The sequence below is a fragment of the Arachis hypogaea genome, chromosome 3, assembly GCF_003086295.3.
Source record: "Arachis hypogaea cultivar Tifrunner chromosome 3, arahy.Tifrunner.gnm2.J5K5, whole genome shotgun sequence".
Taxonomy (NCBI): domain Eukaryota; kingdom Viridiplantae; phylum Streptophyta; class Magnoliopsida; order Fabales; family Fabaceae; genus Arachis; species Arachis hypogaea.
In genome coordinates, this window is record NC_092038.1 from 117,060,689 (window position 1) to 117,078,044 (window position 17,356).

A 17,356-nucleotide genomic window follows, 5' to 3' on the forward strand; every position below is an offset into this window, starting at 1 on the left:
ATTTAACTAAAAATATAATTTTTATACATTGTTTGCATAAAAAAATTCTAACAAATAGTATATTATTACATAAGATTAATTAAAATTTAAATGTATTATTTAAATACATAATTTATTTGGATAACCATAATAAAATATTTTAAAATTAAATTCTTAACTAGTTAATATAAATAAAAAATATATCCAAATCTTGACTTGAATATATATTGGTGGCACCAAAACAAAAACCTATTAGGGGAATAATGGAGTCGTTTAGAATACAAGTTGACGTAAATGGTTGTCTGAGATTGACGTGTTATCCAACCTGCCTTGAAGAAAACCGCACTAAACCAGAAAAATCCCCATCCAAGCCCAAGATTCAAAGCAAATTCACTTCTTTCTCGTCTTTCCCTTTCGTGGAAGCTGATTTGCTGTGTGAAGAAGAAGCCCCATTCCTAAGAAACCCTCCCACAACCGCTTTCCCTCGCGACTTCTTAACCATCGCCTCCTCGCAAACATTCGTTTCCTTATTATTATAGCTCTTCACTTACCCTTCTTCCTTTTCTTCTTGGGGTTGTGTCACCGAGCTAAACATAAAAATGGGACCTTTGAAGTGGGCTCTTCTTGGGGTTCTTCTTTCTGCTTCTCTCTTTGCAATTGATTCTGTCGAGCTGCGCAGGAACCAACCCACCGAAAGGATTTCAGGTGATTTTGGTTTTCTCTACTTCTTTCCTTTATTTTGGATTGAGGTTTAGTAGTGTATTTGAGGTTGCAATTTCAATCAGAAAGCATTGTTAGTTACTCTTAAGATCCAAATTTTTGAAGTTCCAAGCCTTCTAGTTAGATACTATAAATACTAAAACATATATTGTTTCAAGTTTAATGACGTAGCATAATCCATTTAGGAGCTGAGGTTGTTTTCTCCAATGATTGGCAATGCCATAATTACCTATTAACTATATTGAGTAACTTCAGAATTAATGGATTGGCTGTGCTGACTCTTACCTGTTTTCCGTAAATGGTCTGTGTTTAGCAATAGTAAGTTATGCATTGAAATTACTTCGATTAGTTAAAGAAGGATTTCACTTGAAGGGCGTGCCCCAGACAGATTCTTGTCTTTTGTAGTTCTGCTCTAGTTGGTATTTGTTTACATCTTCCTAAAGATCAGTGCCGACAATTAGGTCTAGAGCTTTGAAAATGCATAACTGCATATGTAAGGTGCTTATAGCCTTCTACGCAGTCTTGTGTGCTATTTCTACACTTGCATTAAGCAATTTTGTTTCTGGAGAGATCATTCTTTAAGCATTTAGCGTGCTGTTGTCAAATTGATTGTAGGTAGTGCTGGTGATGTATTGGAGGATGATCCAGTGGGAAGGTTGAAAGTTTTTGTTTATGAACTTCCAAGTAAATATAATAAGAAAATTCTGCAAAAGGACCCGAGATGCCTCAACCATATGTTTGCTGCCGAGATCTTTATGCACCGGTTTCTATTATCTAGCCCTGTCCGAACTCTTAATCCTGAAGAAGCTGATTGGTTTTATACCCCTGTATATACTACCTGTGACTTGACACCAAATGGTCTCCCTTTGCCCTTCAAATCACCACGAATGATGAGAAGTGCCATACAACTTATTTCTGCAAATTGGCCTTATTGGAACCGGACAGAAGGGGCTGATCATTTCTTTGTAGTTCCTCATGACTTTGGGGCATGTTTTCATTATCAAGTAAGAAATTTAGTATATAAATTTTTACTTTATTATTTATATCACTATTAGTGTTACTTAACTATTTGAACCAAATGTGTAATTTCTTGAGAAGTACTCCCACTTCCACCATTAATGGATTGTGGATTATCCTTTGTGCATTTATATTATTTATGTTGTCTCAGGAAGAAAAGGCAATTGAGAGAGGGATTCTTCCGCTGCTACAGCGTGCAACATTGGTCCAAACATTTGGACAGAGGAATCATGTATGCTTGAAAGAGGGCTCAATCACCATTCCTCCATATGCTCCACCACAAAAAATGCATACACACTTAATTCCTGATAAGACCCCCAGGTCCATTTTTGTTTACTTCAGAGGACTTTTTTATGATGTTGGAAATGACCCTGAAGGTGGATACTATGCAAGGTAGTTCTTTACAAGTTCGTTGGAATTTTCGTGTGCGAGACCTTTCATTTATTTTCATCTTATGAAGAATGAATGGCTTTGAGTTATATAATTAATAAAAACTGGTTAACCATATTGAGATTAATTCTATTCATGGCCGAAGCCTCTGATTGAAAATTGAAGAAAATCACACATGATGTTTGGTTAATGCATTTATGCTTTCATAACAGATCAAACTCAGATGGAAAAATTATCCTGACTTTGTTTTTGAATCTTACAGAGGTGCAAGAGCAGCAGTGTGGGAGAACTTTAAGGACAATCCATTATTTGACATTTCCACCGAGCATCCAACCACATACTATGAGGACATGCAACGAGCGGTGTTTTGTTTGTGTCCGCTTGGATGGGCCCCTTGGAGCCCAAGATTGGTTGAGGCTGTGATATTTGGTTGCATCCCTGTTATTATTGCAGATGATATTGTCCTGCCATTTGCTGATGCAATTCCATGGGAAGAGATCGGGGTGTTTGTCGATGAGGAGGATGTCCCTAAGTTGGATACTATACTCACATCCATCCCACCAGAAGTTATACTAAGGAAACAAAGATTGCTTGCTAACCCTTCCATGAAGCAAGCTATGCTTTTCCCGCAACCTGCTCAACCGGGAGATGCTTTCCATCAAGTTTTGAATGGCCTTGCCCGGAAATTGCCACATGACAAGAATGCGTTCTTGAAACCAGGGGAGAAGGTCTTGAATTGGACTGCTGGACCTGTGGGTGACCTTAAACCTTGGTAGCAATTGTAACAGTTTTCTGAGGCTATCAGGATATTTTATATTTCTTGGTCAGTCCTCCCAAATTGTTCATAGGGGTTTGGTACTTGAGATGCATTTTCTTTTTTGACATTGTAAATTTTGATGTCTTGTTGGACAAATTATTAGATCATGTAATCCATTTTGCAGGTTGATTGATATCATAGTATGCTTACCCTTAATTGCTGATCACGACTATTAAAATCAAAATCAAATTGGTGGCAATACAAATGTCTCATATCTATGTTTTCCTGTTCTGATTATAGTAATTGACTCTACAATCTCGAATGAGGACTTTGATGGATTGACCTGTTTGTGCTTGTCATGAGAACAATAAAAATTAACATGGTTTCATGTTTTGGTAAACTTCTGGTTTTGTTCTTCAAATTACCCAATTTATTATTATTATTATTATTTTGAGGAAGCTATTGACTACGTACCATTTCACATTTGTTTTGGATACGGTGGTTGGTGGTAAAGAGATAAATACTGCTTATTCTTCTTACATTTTTGTAGTTGGCTAGTTGTTAAATTCGATTTTCTTTTGTGATCCATTTATTTATTTATTTATAGTTGAATTGATTTTGATTCATGGTGTGTATAAGTTTGTCATATAATCTAATGCCCCTCCTATTAGGAAGGCCAATTTGTTTTTATTTTGTTGGCAGTGTTTGTGGAATAACTTAATAAGGTCAATCTGATGCAACGACGGGTGCAGCACTGTATGAGACAGATAGTTAAACCCTTTGTGCTGGGCCTCTGCTGCGGCTAGATGCTGTTTAAGAACCCATTATGTGCATCCATGTAATGTGTGTGACAGTGTGAGTGTGTTGTGTGGGTGTGTAAAGTATGGGGATAATGCCCACAACATCTGTCCAATCCACTTGACCAAAAAAAGGGTCAATCTGATGCTCCATCCATATCTATAAACGTTAAAATTATATCAATAATAATAAATAACGAACTTTTCTTTATTAAAAAAAAAAAATCAACAAGAAGTCTTATTCTATAGCTATCGGGTGATTTCCCTTCTCAATTAGTTGAGTCGTTAAAGTTTTCTTTTTATAGGTAACCCTGTTTGAATTTTTATTTTTATTCCATTTAGCGTTTACTTTCGTTTCTATCAGGGAACATTGAGGAATAACATAACATTAAGACTTTATTTGGATATAGAAAAAAAAATAAAAGTAAAAAAATAAAAAAAGAATTATTTATGTGTTATTTAGATAAAGAGAAAATATATAGAAAGAAAATAAAAAAAATTGTTTAGATAAAAAGAAAAATAATAAAAAAAATCATAATGGTATATAATTACATTAATACTCTTATAATAATAAAATAAAGTATAAATATTTTTATTTAGTTATGTTTTATTGCATTTTATAAATATTATAAAATATTTATAATTTTATATATTTAATTTAAATTATTTATCTAATACATATATAATGTTTAAATGTAAATCTCTATTATAATAATATATTAAAACTATTAAAGCTAAATTTATATTGATAATTATTAATAATAATAAAATTATGGATAATATTGTAAATACATAAAAGATATTTTTTATTTTCTTGCTTGTAATAAAGAGAAATTTTTTTAGTAGGATCCACACTAAATTTTTTTTTTCTTTCTATATTTTTAAGTATCCAAACAAAAAAAATAAAAATTCTCACTCATTTTTTTTATTTTTTTATTTATTTCCCTTAAACTACACATAATGTAAAGTTAAATCATGCACAACAGAAAAACTAATATAACATTTTAATGTTGTTTTAATTTAATAAGAATGATAGATGTAGTATTCATTTGTCAGAGCTAACTAGTTTAGCTAATTATTTTATATATTATTTTAGTTTTGATGAATCACTCAAATATAGGTGATTTGGTGTTTAACAAACTTTTTGGAGCCTTTAGTTTATACACGTTACAATATATTAATGGCACATATTTCTCTTCTTTCGATCTACTTATCTATTTATAACATATAAAAATTGATACCAATTTTTTACACAACGAGTTTAAGCTATTTTTTTAATAATGTTATATTAACAATTCTAATTAAAGATAAATATTATTTTTGTCCCTAACATTTAGAGTCAGAATCGAAATCGTCCCTAACGTAATTTTTTTATTTAGGATCGTTCTTAACGTTTTATTTCGTATTAAAATCGTCCTTTCTAATAAAGTTTTTAATTTTATTACTAAAATATCCTTATTCTAATAAAAAATTCTAAAATAAAAAAAAAGAAAAGAACCTGGGGAAGGAGAGACAGGAAAAGAAAAAAGACGCGAGGGGAAGGAAAAGGGAAAAGGGAGAGGGGCAAGGGGGAAGGGGAATGGGGAGGAGGGGGGGATGACGCGGGCGAAGCTTAAAGTCGTCGTCGCCGTCGGGACTCAGAGCTCACGAGGGAGAGAGGAGACGCGAGCTAGGGAGAGAGCTTGGCTCGTTCCGCGGTGGGTGGCGCGCGAGGAAGGAGAAAGGACGAAGCGCGAGGCAATGACGGAAGGGGAAGAGGCACGGGCGGTGCCGGTGGTTCTGCTTCAGCTCCTGCATCTGCATCTGCTTCTTCTTCTGCATCTGCTTCTGATTCTGCTTCTGCATCTACATCTGCATCCGCTTCTTCTTCTGCTTCGGCTTCTTCTTTTGCTTCGGCTTCTGTATCTGCGTCTTCTGCATCTGTTTTTTGATTCTGCTTCTGTATCTGCATCTGCTTCTTCTTCTGTTTCTATGTCTTCTGCTTTATTTCTGCTTTGTTTCTGCTTCTGATTTTGATTTTGATTTATTATTTTTCTGATTTTATTGTTATTGTGTGTTGAATTTGATATTGTTGTTGAATAATATGTTATTGTTGGTGTTCATGAATCAGATTATTAGTATTTGATAGGAGTAAGGGAAGTGGTGGTGGTGGTAAAGGTGCTGGTGGTGGTGGAGGATATTTTTGTCAGTAAAAAGTTAAAAGAACGATTTTAATACAAAATAAAACGTTAAGAACGATTCTAAATAAAAAATAACGTTGGAAACAGTTTTGATTCTGACTTTAAACGTTAGGGACCAAAACAATACTTACCCCTTCTAATTACTTGTAAAAAAATAAAAATCATCCAATCATATTTTAATTAAAAAATTAAAAAAATGTCTTACTTATTATTATTTAACTAAAACATAAAATTCTAATTAAATATAATAAATATATACATTAAAAATATCATAATAATAATTATTATTATAAAAAATTTTAATTACAAATATTCAAATTCACAACTTATACATTATGTATAGAGTTCTTAGTATTATATTATTTGGCCAACCTCTTACTACTATTAGTTCATTTCTTAATCTCTAGTATGGATTATCAAAAACTCTCGTAAACAAGTTCAAATTTAATATATCTTCTTACTAAATATATTCAAATATATTATGAATATAAAATTAATTCAAAACTTTACATTACATTTTTGTTATTTTTATTTTCATTCATTTTTTTAATTTATTAAAGCAAATATAAAAATAGAAACAATAAATAAAAATATAATTTTATACAACTGTAATAAAAAAAATTCTCTTTTTTAATTTGTATTATATTTTAGTTAAATAATTATATGAAGTTATATACAAATTGTCAAATAAATATTTTGTAAAATATTTATAATATAAAATACTTTACATTTAATATTAGTTTATATATTATCTAATCAATTTCTAAACCATAAATATATTAAATATACTATATAATATAATCAATTTCTAGTGTTAACTACGATGCGTCAATGTCACACTTATCTCACAAATAAAAACACATTAAGTGTGTTTAGAAACTATAGAATTAAAATTCTCTTTAAAAATTAAATTCTTTTTTTTATTTTAAAACATAAAAAATACACGAATTTAAAGTTTAAATTCTTTTAAAAATTATAATTTTCATCTTCAAGTCCAAAGTAAACTTGACTAAAATAGATCCAATTTGCAAATTCAATCTAATAAAATTTATATTTAAATTAAAATATCTAAATTAACCCTAACATAATTTGCTTTTGCAAATATACCAAATTCTCTTTTTCTTTCTTTTTACTCTTATTAAGAGTAACATAATAATATTACATCTACTTTAACCATTGTTTTCTATTCAATTCTCTTTGTTCCAAATTTAAGAATTGATAACAAAAATTGAATTACAAATCAATTTTTTTTAGAATTCAATTTAATTCCATCTCATTAAAATTTCTAAACACACTCATTATCTTTTGAGTTTTAAGTTACATATTATAAAAAATTGTGTTCTATTATTCAATTTTTTATGCTTGAAGTTATAACTATATATAAAGATGTGTTTGAAAGATTGTCAACGCGTGAAAGTCAATATAAATCTTTGCCTTTTGATAAGGATTGGAATATGACAAATGAAATTTTTTAAAGATTGAAAGTATTTTTTTATGTGACCGAATTATTTTCTGAAACAACTTATCCTATATCAAATCTTTATTTTTCTAAAATTTGCGTGATTAAGTTGGCTTTAATGAAGTGAAAAAATTGTGAAAATGAGGTAATTGAAGTAATGGCTACTAACATGATAGTTAAGTTTGAAAAGTATTGGGGTGTGATTAATGCAGTTATGTCTATTGGGACTCTTTTAGAACTTAGGTACATGATGTATTTGTTAAATTTTTTTTCGTAAAATATATGGTGAGACGAAAGCATGTGTTGTAATTGGTCAATCGAAAAGGGTAGTACAAGATTTAGTTTTAAAATATGCAACAAAGAGAAGAGAGAAAGACCAAGTTACTCAATTAGATATGCTACCGCCACCACCAATTCCATCTAGTTCAAGGGAGAAGAAATTTTGTTATAAATCTTGGCAAGCTGATTTTGCTGCACATGTAAATGAGAAATATGCATTTATTGATACAAAAAGCGAGTTGAATTATTATATTGAAAGAGACTAGTACCATAAAGTGAACATAATTTTGATATCTCAAATTGGTGGGAATCAAATGGAGTGAAGTTTCTTACTTTGCAAGTTATTGCTAAAATTTTTTGGTAATTTCTATCTCTAAAGTTGTCTCTGAATCTTTACTTAGTATGAGTGGTCAATTTATTACACCACATCATATATAGTAGGTTGCACCTGAATACATTAGAGGCTTTAGTGTGTAATTAAGATTGACTTTGAAATAAATTTGGTACCACAACTAACATAGGATTTGAGTGTTACACAATGTGATAAAAAAAATTTAAAATTATTTTTTTACAATATGATGAATTATGTTTGGTTGTTTGTGAATATGTTTGATATCAAATATTTGTTGGTTATTACAATTTAAGTCTTTGAAGACTATAAAAATTATGTTTGTATTAATAATTGAAGATTATTTTTATTTTTTTTCAATTTTTATTATTTTTTTAAAAAATCCTCAATTATTTTTATTTTTTTTAATTTCTTTAATTTTTTTTTAATTTTTATTATTTTTTGAACAAATCAGCGAATGTCCGCAAAAACCCAAGTCTCCGGTGAATACAAAATCCCCCTCGCCATCCCTACGGACAAGCCTTATCCTCACTTAAATGAAATGAATGAACGAAAGAATGTTGCTTGTTGTTAGAATCTTATCAGATGCACTAAGAACCATCCATTACAATTTATTAGATTCAGTAAATTTTCCTTTTCAACGTTTTCTTAAAGGCTTAAAGGTTGAAACTCAGATGCAGTCGATTTTACCTAAAGTTAATAACTGAGAGTCGTTAAATGATTTAACTAATTTTTTATCTAACGGCTATCAGTTATCAACTTCACGTGAAGTCGATTGCACCTGAGTTTTCACCTTTCTTAAATCATGTCCCCATCACGTGATGCCAAATGACAAATTGCAATGGCTTCAGCAACCCCCTCCACAATAATAAGTTCCTTTCACACCAAAACCTTTCATGAGTTCCATGGTCAATCACATTGTTCCACATGCCACACTAGACCCTTCAGATTGAAGTTAGTTACAATGCTGCTTCTTTTGTAACTACCAAAACAGTTGCATTGCACCATACCAGGATATATTATTACAATGTTAGTTGCTTTTCCATTTCATGCCATAAATAAATGACACTTTCTATCTGTATTCTAGTTTAGTTGCACTTTCAAATCCACAGATTGCAATGTTTGGGGGAAAGATTAGTAATGGTAACGGAACAATTCTGCATGATCTGTATGGGAAGCACAGTCAGAGCCCTTACTATGATAATCTTTCTCGTCCCATCTCTGATTTGCTTCCTCCATTCATTGCTGCTGGAATCAGGGGTGTTACTAGCAACCCCACGGTACTTTATGATTTATCTTCATCAATATCTTTAACAGAAAACTTCTTTTGTGTATTGCATTTAATTCCTTTACAATCTTCTTACTTGGCAGATTTTTGAAAGAGCCATAACTTTGTCAAATACTTACAATGAACAGTTGAGGTAAGTTTCCTTTTGTACTTGATTTTCAATATATAATGTTTTGCATAGAATATAGATTTGAAGTAGGTTGTGATATACTTTTATATCTACGTTTCTCTTATGATTAAGCCAAAGGTATAAACTCTAGATAAAAAAATTTGGGTAAATTCTATTGAATCAAATTGGTGAACTCATTATTCTGATCTTCCGTATTGAGAAAAAAGATTCAGACATATGACACAGAAATTCGTTGACTGTTAGTAACGTAATTCAAAGGGCTAATAATTTGATTTGTGGGCAATTAGGAATTTGGTAGGGTCAGGGAAGGACTTAGAAAGTGCCTATTGGGAAGGGGTCGTAAAGGACATAAAGGATGCATGCAAACCCTTGGAGCCAATTTACAATGAAAATAATGGGTTACATGGGTATGTTTCTTTTGAAGTTTTTCCAAAACTTGCAAATAACACCAAAGGGACAACTGAGGCAGCAAAATGGCTTCACAATAGGATTGGATTTCCAAATGTTTATATAAAAATACCTGCAACTAAAGAGTCCATCTCTTCTGTAAAGGAGGTCATTTCTCATGGAATAAGTGTAAATGTCACTGCAAGTTGTTATGCGCATTATGATGTCACCAAAATTTGATCCTTGCAGCATACAGAAGCAACAATATGCTCATTGTTTTTGTGTATTTTTTAACAGCTTATATTCTGTCTCTCTCAATACGAAGCAGTAATCGATGCTTACTTGGATGGTCTTGAAGCTTCTGAGATGGCTGATCTCTCAAGGTTTCAAGTTCTGCTGCTTTCTACATCAGTAGAGTGGACGTTACAATTGACAAGAAACTTGAGCAACTTGGTACTTCTGAGTTTCTTGATCTTAGGGAAAAGGTATGATTAGAACCAATCATAATGCTGACTTCACCTAATGAAAAAATACTTGGCTGTTTTTGTTGTATAAATATCAGACAACCAAATAATGTTTGTTTTACTTGACAATTCCTCAGTTGCACAAGCAGTTTTGGCGTACCAGCTTTACCGGAAAAAGTTTTGCGGCCCGCGATGGGAGAGGCTGGAGAAGAGAGGTGCCAAGAAGCAGAGGTTGATGTGGGCATCAACCAATGTGAAAAGTGTAGTATACCCTGACACCTTATATGTTGATTCTCTTATTGGACCAGATACAGTAAGCCATATCAGTTGCCTTTCTATATTTACCTTGAATAATGTGTTTGTGATAATATAAATATAAGATAAGATTTACAAAGGTAACAAATGGAAAAAAAAAAAAACTCACAGCCAACAATTATAGATGAATGTAAGTTAGTAAATGCTAAGGTTATCATTTCATTGTAAGAAGAAAAACTAAATCCAAAATGGTTTTGAGATTGGCGTCGTGTACTAAAATTTTAACAAAATGTTAAAGTTAGGATTCAAACCCCTCCCCTCTTAGAAACATAACATTAGTCACAACCACCAAGATGTAATGATTTTTATTATTACTAATGCAAATTATAATATATATATATATATATATCAAATAAATTTTTTCTATTTAATTTATTTTAAATTAATTATGTTATTATTTAACAATAATTATAAATTTATTTTTTTCATAATTGTATAATATCTATTAGTATTATTTTTTAATAAATACTTGTAGTATATAATAACTAGCATGATAACCCGTGCAATGCACGGGATTCACGAAATTTAAACCTTTTTAAAAGAAAAATACTAAGAATATAACTAAAATGTATTCTATAAAAATAGATATGTTGTATTAATTTTGAATAATTACAAAATTATCATTAGACTAAAATAAAAAAATAGATTACAACAATTATTCAATATGTCAATAAATATATAACATATTTTGTAAGATAATAAAAGTTAATAAAATATTGAAACAATTGCTAAACACTAAAAAAAATAGAAAAAGAAGTACAACAGAGATGTAGTTTACTATTACGTATTATCTTAAGAACACATAACGTCAGGATACTTACTGTTAGCAAAACAAAATATATACAACGTATATAAATTTGTTCATTAAACAAAAAATAAAATATGTCCAAGACAACTTAACATATAATTCAAAATATCCATCAAATAGAGTTATACATAGGAGGTCTAACGTCGCTGAATCGATAACTCTATCTAGCGGTTAGCTATCGAGCTGAGTTTCAAAGTAATGCTATCACCCTCCTTTAAATTGTATGTTCTACAACATTCACTCCACCCGACCCCAAATTTCCATTCTGTACCTCTTCTTCCACTATTCAGTAAGTGAAAAAAGAACACATTCTTCTCTACATTGGAATCTGGACCAGTGATCGTCCAAATCGAACTATCTTCAGATGGTTTAAGATACACAGTAAATTTTGAAGCCAAATACTGCAACGAATAATTCATAGTTAACATAAACATAATATTTTCATACACAATGAATAACAGATTTAGGAAGAACATCCAATAAGTTTGCAGAAAAAAAAGAAAACACTCTTTAAGATCAAGTTACCAATCTAGATTGTCCAAGATCCGAAGCTGTGATCTTCTTTTCATAAGAAACCTCTGGAGCATATCTAATTCAAGATAATATGAATCTTAGTCACCACAGTAAAAAATAGCAAGCTATCCCATGATATTAAAATACAAAACACAAGGAAAATAGTTACATGTAGCATTACCTAGGATCAGCCAATTCATTTGACGCGTTAATATGTTCATCAACTTCCAATGATAAACTGCTGCCACTAGACAAATCTATGGGATTATGTGGATTATCCCCCACCAGTGGCCCATCTTGATCATTGTCTTCATCACCATCCGATGAAAATTGATCATCCGATGGTTCAGACCCAGATAGAACAATCACATCAGTTGATGAGTCCTCTTCCATCCTGGTATACTTTATGTGGAAGACTCTTGATCCATTATCAAGTGTCTCTGGGTCCATTAGCTCAGGAACATAGCAGTCAGGATCAAGGTGAACTTTGATGGGTTGGTTGTCCTTATCGAACAATGAAATAAAAAAAATTCCAAAACCAATATACCTAAATTGAACAGATGCCGGTCTATCGATAAGATAGAAAGTTCTAATCAGTTCAAATGAGTACTCAATTATGAGCAACTGATCATTCTTTCTGATCACCTCCAGCGATAAACAATTATCTAACTCGTCAATGACATACGATATTGGCCCTAATCCTTCCCCATGAGTTGAAACAAAATTTGAGGGAAGAGCTCTGTCACCCTATATTCAAATTTCTTTCCAAAGTTAACTCGTGTAACAAAACATGCTAAAAAGGCTTCACATAATTTTACCTAATTATTTAGCAAATAGAGGTATTTTAAATCTACCATTATTACCAACTGAGCAACACAAGAGAATAATAATCACGTAAATGAACTAACATTATAATGAGAAGAAAACTTTAGAATAAATAATTGAGAAGATTCTAGTTCAGTAAACAGCTCAATGAATTTAAACAAAATATCCATAGAAAAGCGACAAAGGGGCAAAGTAATCAATCTCACACATGCACATGCAGAAAATAGTAGAAAATAACAAATTAAAGAACATCAAGCCAAATCAGTAATCTAATTAATTGAGATTGATACTACTGTCCAAAACTGCACATTGGCCATTATATTTCATTACCTGCTAACTGAAATCGCGAAATCTAAAAACTAGTTCTTTTCCGCTGGGCCAATATAGCTGGGTTGCTAAAAACCTCCTATTAGCACATAATGACACGATTAGAATTTAAGACTGAGACTTTTAACCAAGAAAACAACTGACTAAGTATACAAAAAAAAATAGTAACAAACTAAAAGCACATTAATGAAAAATACCCAAGAGACCACGTTAGAAAACTACTATACAACATATTGTATAAATTACAACAACTTCTGAAATCTGGCCCACATACAAATGAGAAGCCAATAAAATTAAATTACAACATGAAAAATATCTGAGTAAGAATTAAAAAAAAACTATAGATGGCATTACATCGATATTTAATTGATATTAAAATTTTCATAAGTTAATCTGAAAAATATTGAATGGAAAAGTAATGAGACTTCAATCGAATTGAAAATGTAGCAAAGAAAACATCTTCTCTAATGCTCAGCACCATACCTGTTTGGATCTTCTCTATTGGCATCCATGGCCATTTAGACTTATCAAATAGAGAGGCTTCATATAAAGATTCAAGAAGAAAGAAAAGATGTTATCTCTTACTGCAAAAGAGAGCATTATAATAAAGTAAATCCTAATAGCATATTTCAACAAATTCAAGAAAAACAGGTGATAAAATTGAATAAAGAAACTTAAAGAACAAACATAAAGAAAGAACAGCAACCATTCATAAACAAAAGAAGAGATACAGGAACAAAAATATCATTATTTATTCTAGTAAATTAAATTTCTACTAAATTCTAATGATAATATTAAGAAATTTAAGAAAGCTAACAACTACTACCAATAGTAATCTAAAGAAACAATCATGAATTATGAATTTGCTAATTAGAATATGCATTACAAACAACCAAAAAAAAGGGAATATACAAAAATTAGATGAATAATAAAATATAAAAGACCAGAATGAATATCAAAAAATTATAGTTACGATTTTATTTTTTTTACTCTTAGAAATGTTTTAGATTATCTGTTTAATATTTTTTCTTATTCGATAAAACATAGTAATACCAAAATTATGGGACTTCACACAGACAATACAACCTCACTGAAACTGAATTAATTAACTTGCTAAAAAGAAATTAACAAAAAAAAATAGCTTCCTGTTATTATCCTTTGAAGTTTTCTCACATTAATAACTTATGTAAAATCCGGTTAATTAACGGCTAATTAATCCATAAAATGAGAATTTATTCTAGAAAGCCCAAAATGTGATTGTTGTGGCTAAATGTGATAGAGGAGATTGAGACGAGAATTTTGGTACCAATTTTATAGAATTCGGACCAAGATTGGACCGAACGGGCCAAACCGGGCCAATTGGACCCAAAGTGGGCCCTTGGCCCAACATAACTTAACCAAAACCCTAGCTTTCAGCACTCTCTCTCCTCATTTGTTACACACACAAGCTGAAATAGAGTGAGGGAGGAGAAGAACACTCTCTCAAGTTCTCTCCCTTGGTTGATCTTCAAACCACCATAACTTTTGATCTAGAGCTCCGATTGCCGCTCCGTTTGCGGCCACGCGTTCACCGTGGAGAGCTATACAAAACCCATACAATCAATCTTGAGGTAAGCCACATGTTGCTGTTCGAAATTCCAGCCCTTATTTTCGAGTTTCATGGGTAAAATGTTGAGATTTTAGGTTCTTTGATGTTATAGGACCCAACTCTCTTGAAGGAGAAGGTTAATCTTGTCTCCTTGGACCTTGGGTGTGGTAAGATTCTCAACCCTAGTGTAATTTTGTTGTTCTATGATGTTTGGGTATTGAGATGTTGTGTATGGGTATGATGATTGTAGCTTAGGTTGTGTATATGTGAATATTGGAGCTTGATTGGTGATTTTGAAAAGCTTGGAAAGGGTTTGGTGGTGAAAAATCTGTTCTTGGAGGTATTGAGGCCTTGAGAGCTTGTGGATAAGTGGTTTGGAAGTGCTCCGGTTGAGCTTGGGAAATCGGCTAAGGTATGGTTTCGGTTTCCCGTATCTAATATGTTATGTGATAGGAAATACTTAGGCTAGAAGCCCTAAGATAGGCATTGAATGGTTGATGTTGTTGAATGATTGAGATATATGATGTGGTCATATATGTGATGATGATTAATGATGCCTTGATGGTATGATGTATGAGGAATATGCATGTTGTGATATATGCTTGATGATTGGTTATGGTTGAATTGTGGGCTGAACCATGTTGATGGTGAGTATGATGTTGATTGTGTACAATAATGATTTAATTGGAATTGGTGTTGTTGAGAATTGTCATGAGGAATAGTATATGATATGTCAATATGTTTGAGTTTGAGCCACTTGGGTGAAGTGGGTTAGAATGATGAGATAGTGATTTTGTATATTGTGGTAAAACCTCAATGTGTGAGTTGAGGAGGCTTGATGTTGAAATTGGTATATTTTGATTGATTTCAAGAAAAGGGATGAAAATGGCATGTTTTGATTGATTTTGAAAAGAGTTGGAAATGGCCTGTTTGAAAATGGCACTTTGTGGTTTTTATGAAAAATATGGTTTTTGGGCATACTTTGATGGGACATAACTTGGACTACGGATCTCCATTTTGTTCCAAAAATGTTTAGAAATGAAATTGGATCCGGGATGTCCATGCTGTTCGAAGAACGGGTGAAAAACGATTTAAAATGAGAAAGTTATGTCTATTGGAAGATTGGGGTTTAAATTGGTGAATTTAGTAGCTTTTAACTTAGAAAATTTTTAGCAGAATGACCCCTTGCGCGTGGGCGCACCTGGCGCGTGCGCGCCGTTCTTCCCGAAAATGCCATCCACGCGTGTGCGTGATGTGCGCGGGTGCGCCGATGGTGCTGCACCCAATGCCCAGCCATTTTCCAGAGAGTTATGCAAGAACTGTGCTAGTGTTGTGCCTGGGGCACGAGAACACCCACGCGTACGCGTGGTTGACGCGTGCGCGTCGATTGGCAAATGTTTAATCCACGCGTTAGCGTGCATGACGCTTGCGCGTCGATGAAGTTTTAGAGGCCATCCACGCGTGCGCGTGGAGTGCGCGTACGCGTGGACCTGTTTTCATCCCAAAGTTGATTTTTGAGTTTTGAAAGCCAAATTTCATACTTCTAAGCCTCCGATCTCACCACTTATATCTTAAATCATTATGACATGCCTAGCTATTAAGAAGGGGCTGGGGAATAAGGTAACTTGCGAGTGAAGCAAGGGAAAAATGAATGATCATTGAGGATCAAGCATGATTATGTGAGATGCGGAGGATGGTGGTGGAAGTGCTGGTTATGCCATTGGCCGAAGGGCCGTAATTGTTTATATATTGGCTGGTTCTGGATTGAACCGTGAGCCGGAATAGCTGTGTATGCTATGAATATTGGCTGGTTATGGATTTAACCGTGAGCCGGAATGGCTGATATGGATGTTGATCCATGGATGAGAATTCATGCATGTTTATGCTGAATTATTGATAATTGTGATTTGCACTTCCACTATCGGAGATACGAGTTTCCCTGGGTAGTAGCAGTGGCTAGCCACCACGTGCTCCAGATTGAGACTTGATACTCTGTTGACCCTATGTCATAAGTGTGGCCGGGCACTGTGAAAGACCCGGATGAGCTCGCCCCCGTAGATATTCACCAGTGAGGGTGATGGATATAGATCATGATTATGATCAAGTTTATAACGAGTATAACTCGAGTTGGGGATGCGTGACAGAGGGACAGTCCAATGGTTAGCTACCAGGACTTGTTGGGTTGGCTCTATAACCGACAGATGATATCATCAGCAACTAGGAACATGCATTCATCATATGCATATTATATGAATTGTTTGAGATTGCCTATTTGACTGCATATTACTTTCCTCCATTATTATGTATTATATATGTGGAAGCTGTTACCATGCTGGGGACCTTTGGTTCTCACCCATGCGGATTTTGTGGTTTTCAGATGCAGGACGTGAGGTTTCCCGCTGAGGCATGCTGGAGACTTCTATATTTGCGAAGATCCTTTGTTCTCGGGGCTATGTTTTGGTTTATATGTTTTGCTTAGATACTTTTATCTCTATTAAATAATACAAACTGTGATGACTCTTCTTATGGGAGGTTATGGAGAATAGGTTTTATGTATTTGTGTCCCTTTGGGTTTCCTTTGGGGTTTTCCTTATTTTATCATATGTATATATTGCTATGCTCGGACCGGTTATCTTTGCAGCCGGATCTTGAGTCTTGATATTCCTGTTTTTGACACTCCTTTATATATATATAATCACGCGTTGGTTATCCTTGTTCGTTACGTTATCGATCGGAGTGTTGCGCTTTGAGTTGCGATTTTTTTTGTTTACCCCTTTTTCTACA

General features: G+C 32.9%; 2 protein-coding genes across 2 annotated transcripts; one reads left to right on the forward strand and one right to left on the reverse strand.

Moving 5' to 3' along the window:
• Positions 1 to 230: 230 nt before the first annotated feature.
• LOC112791013 (probable beta-1,4-xylosyltransferase IRX10L) lies at positions 231 to 3,079 on the forward strand. Its single transcript, XM_025833681.3, has 4 exons — positions 231 to 684; positions 1,315 to 1,703; positions 1,868 to 2,109; positions 2,369 to 3,079. Exons 1-4 carry the CDS (start codon positions 579 to 581, stop codon positions 2,880 to 2,882), a joined length of 1,251 nt encoding a protein of 416 aa, XP_025689466.1. The 5' UTR covers positions 231 to 578; the 3' UTR covers positions 2,883 to 3,079.
• Positions 3,080 to 11,334: 8,255 nt separating this feature from the next.
• Positions 11,335 to 13,582, reverse strand: LOC114923976 (uncharacterized). The gene is made up of 5 exons (XM_029297115.2): positions 13,468 to 13,582; positions 12,988 to 13,063; positions 12,014 to 12,579; positions 11,845 to 11,908; positions 11,335 to 11,720 (listed from the first exon to the last, which is right to left on the reverse strand). The coding sequence occupies exons 3-5, from the start codon at positions 12,280 to 12,282 to the stop codon at positions 11,484 to 11,486; spliced, it is 570 nt and encodes a 189-aa protein (XP_029152948.1). The 5' UTR covers positions 12,283 to 12,579; positions 12,988 to 13,063; positions 13,468 to 13,582; the 3' UTR covers positions 11,335 to 11,483.
• Between the last annotated feature and the right edge of the window lie 3,774 nt (positions 13,583 to 17,356).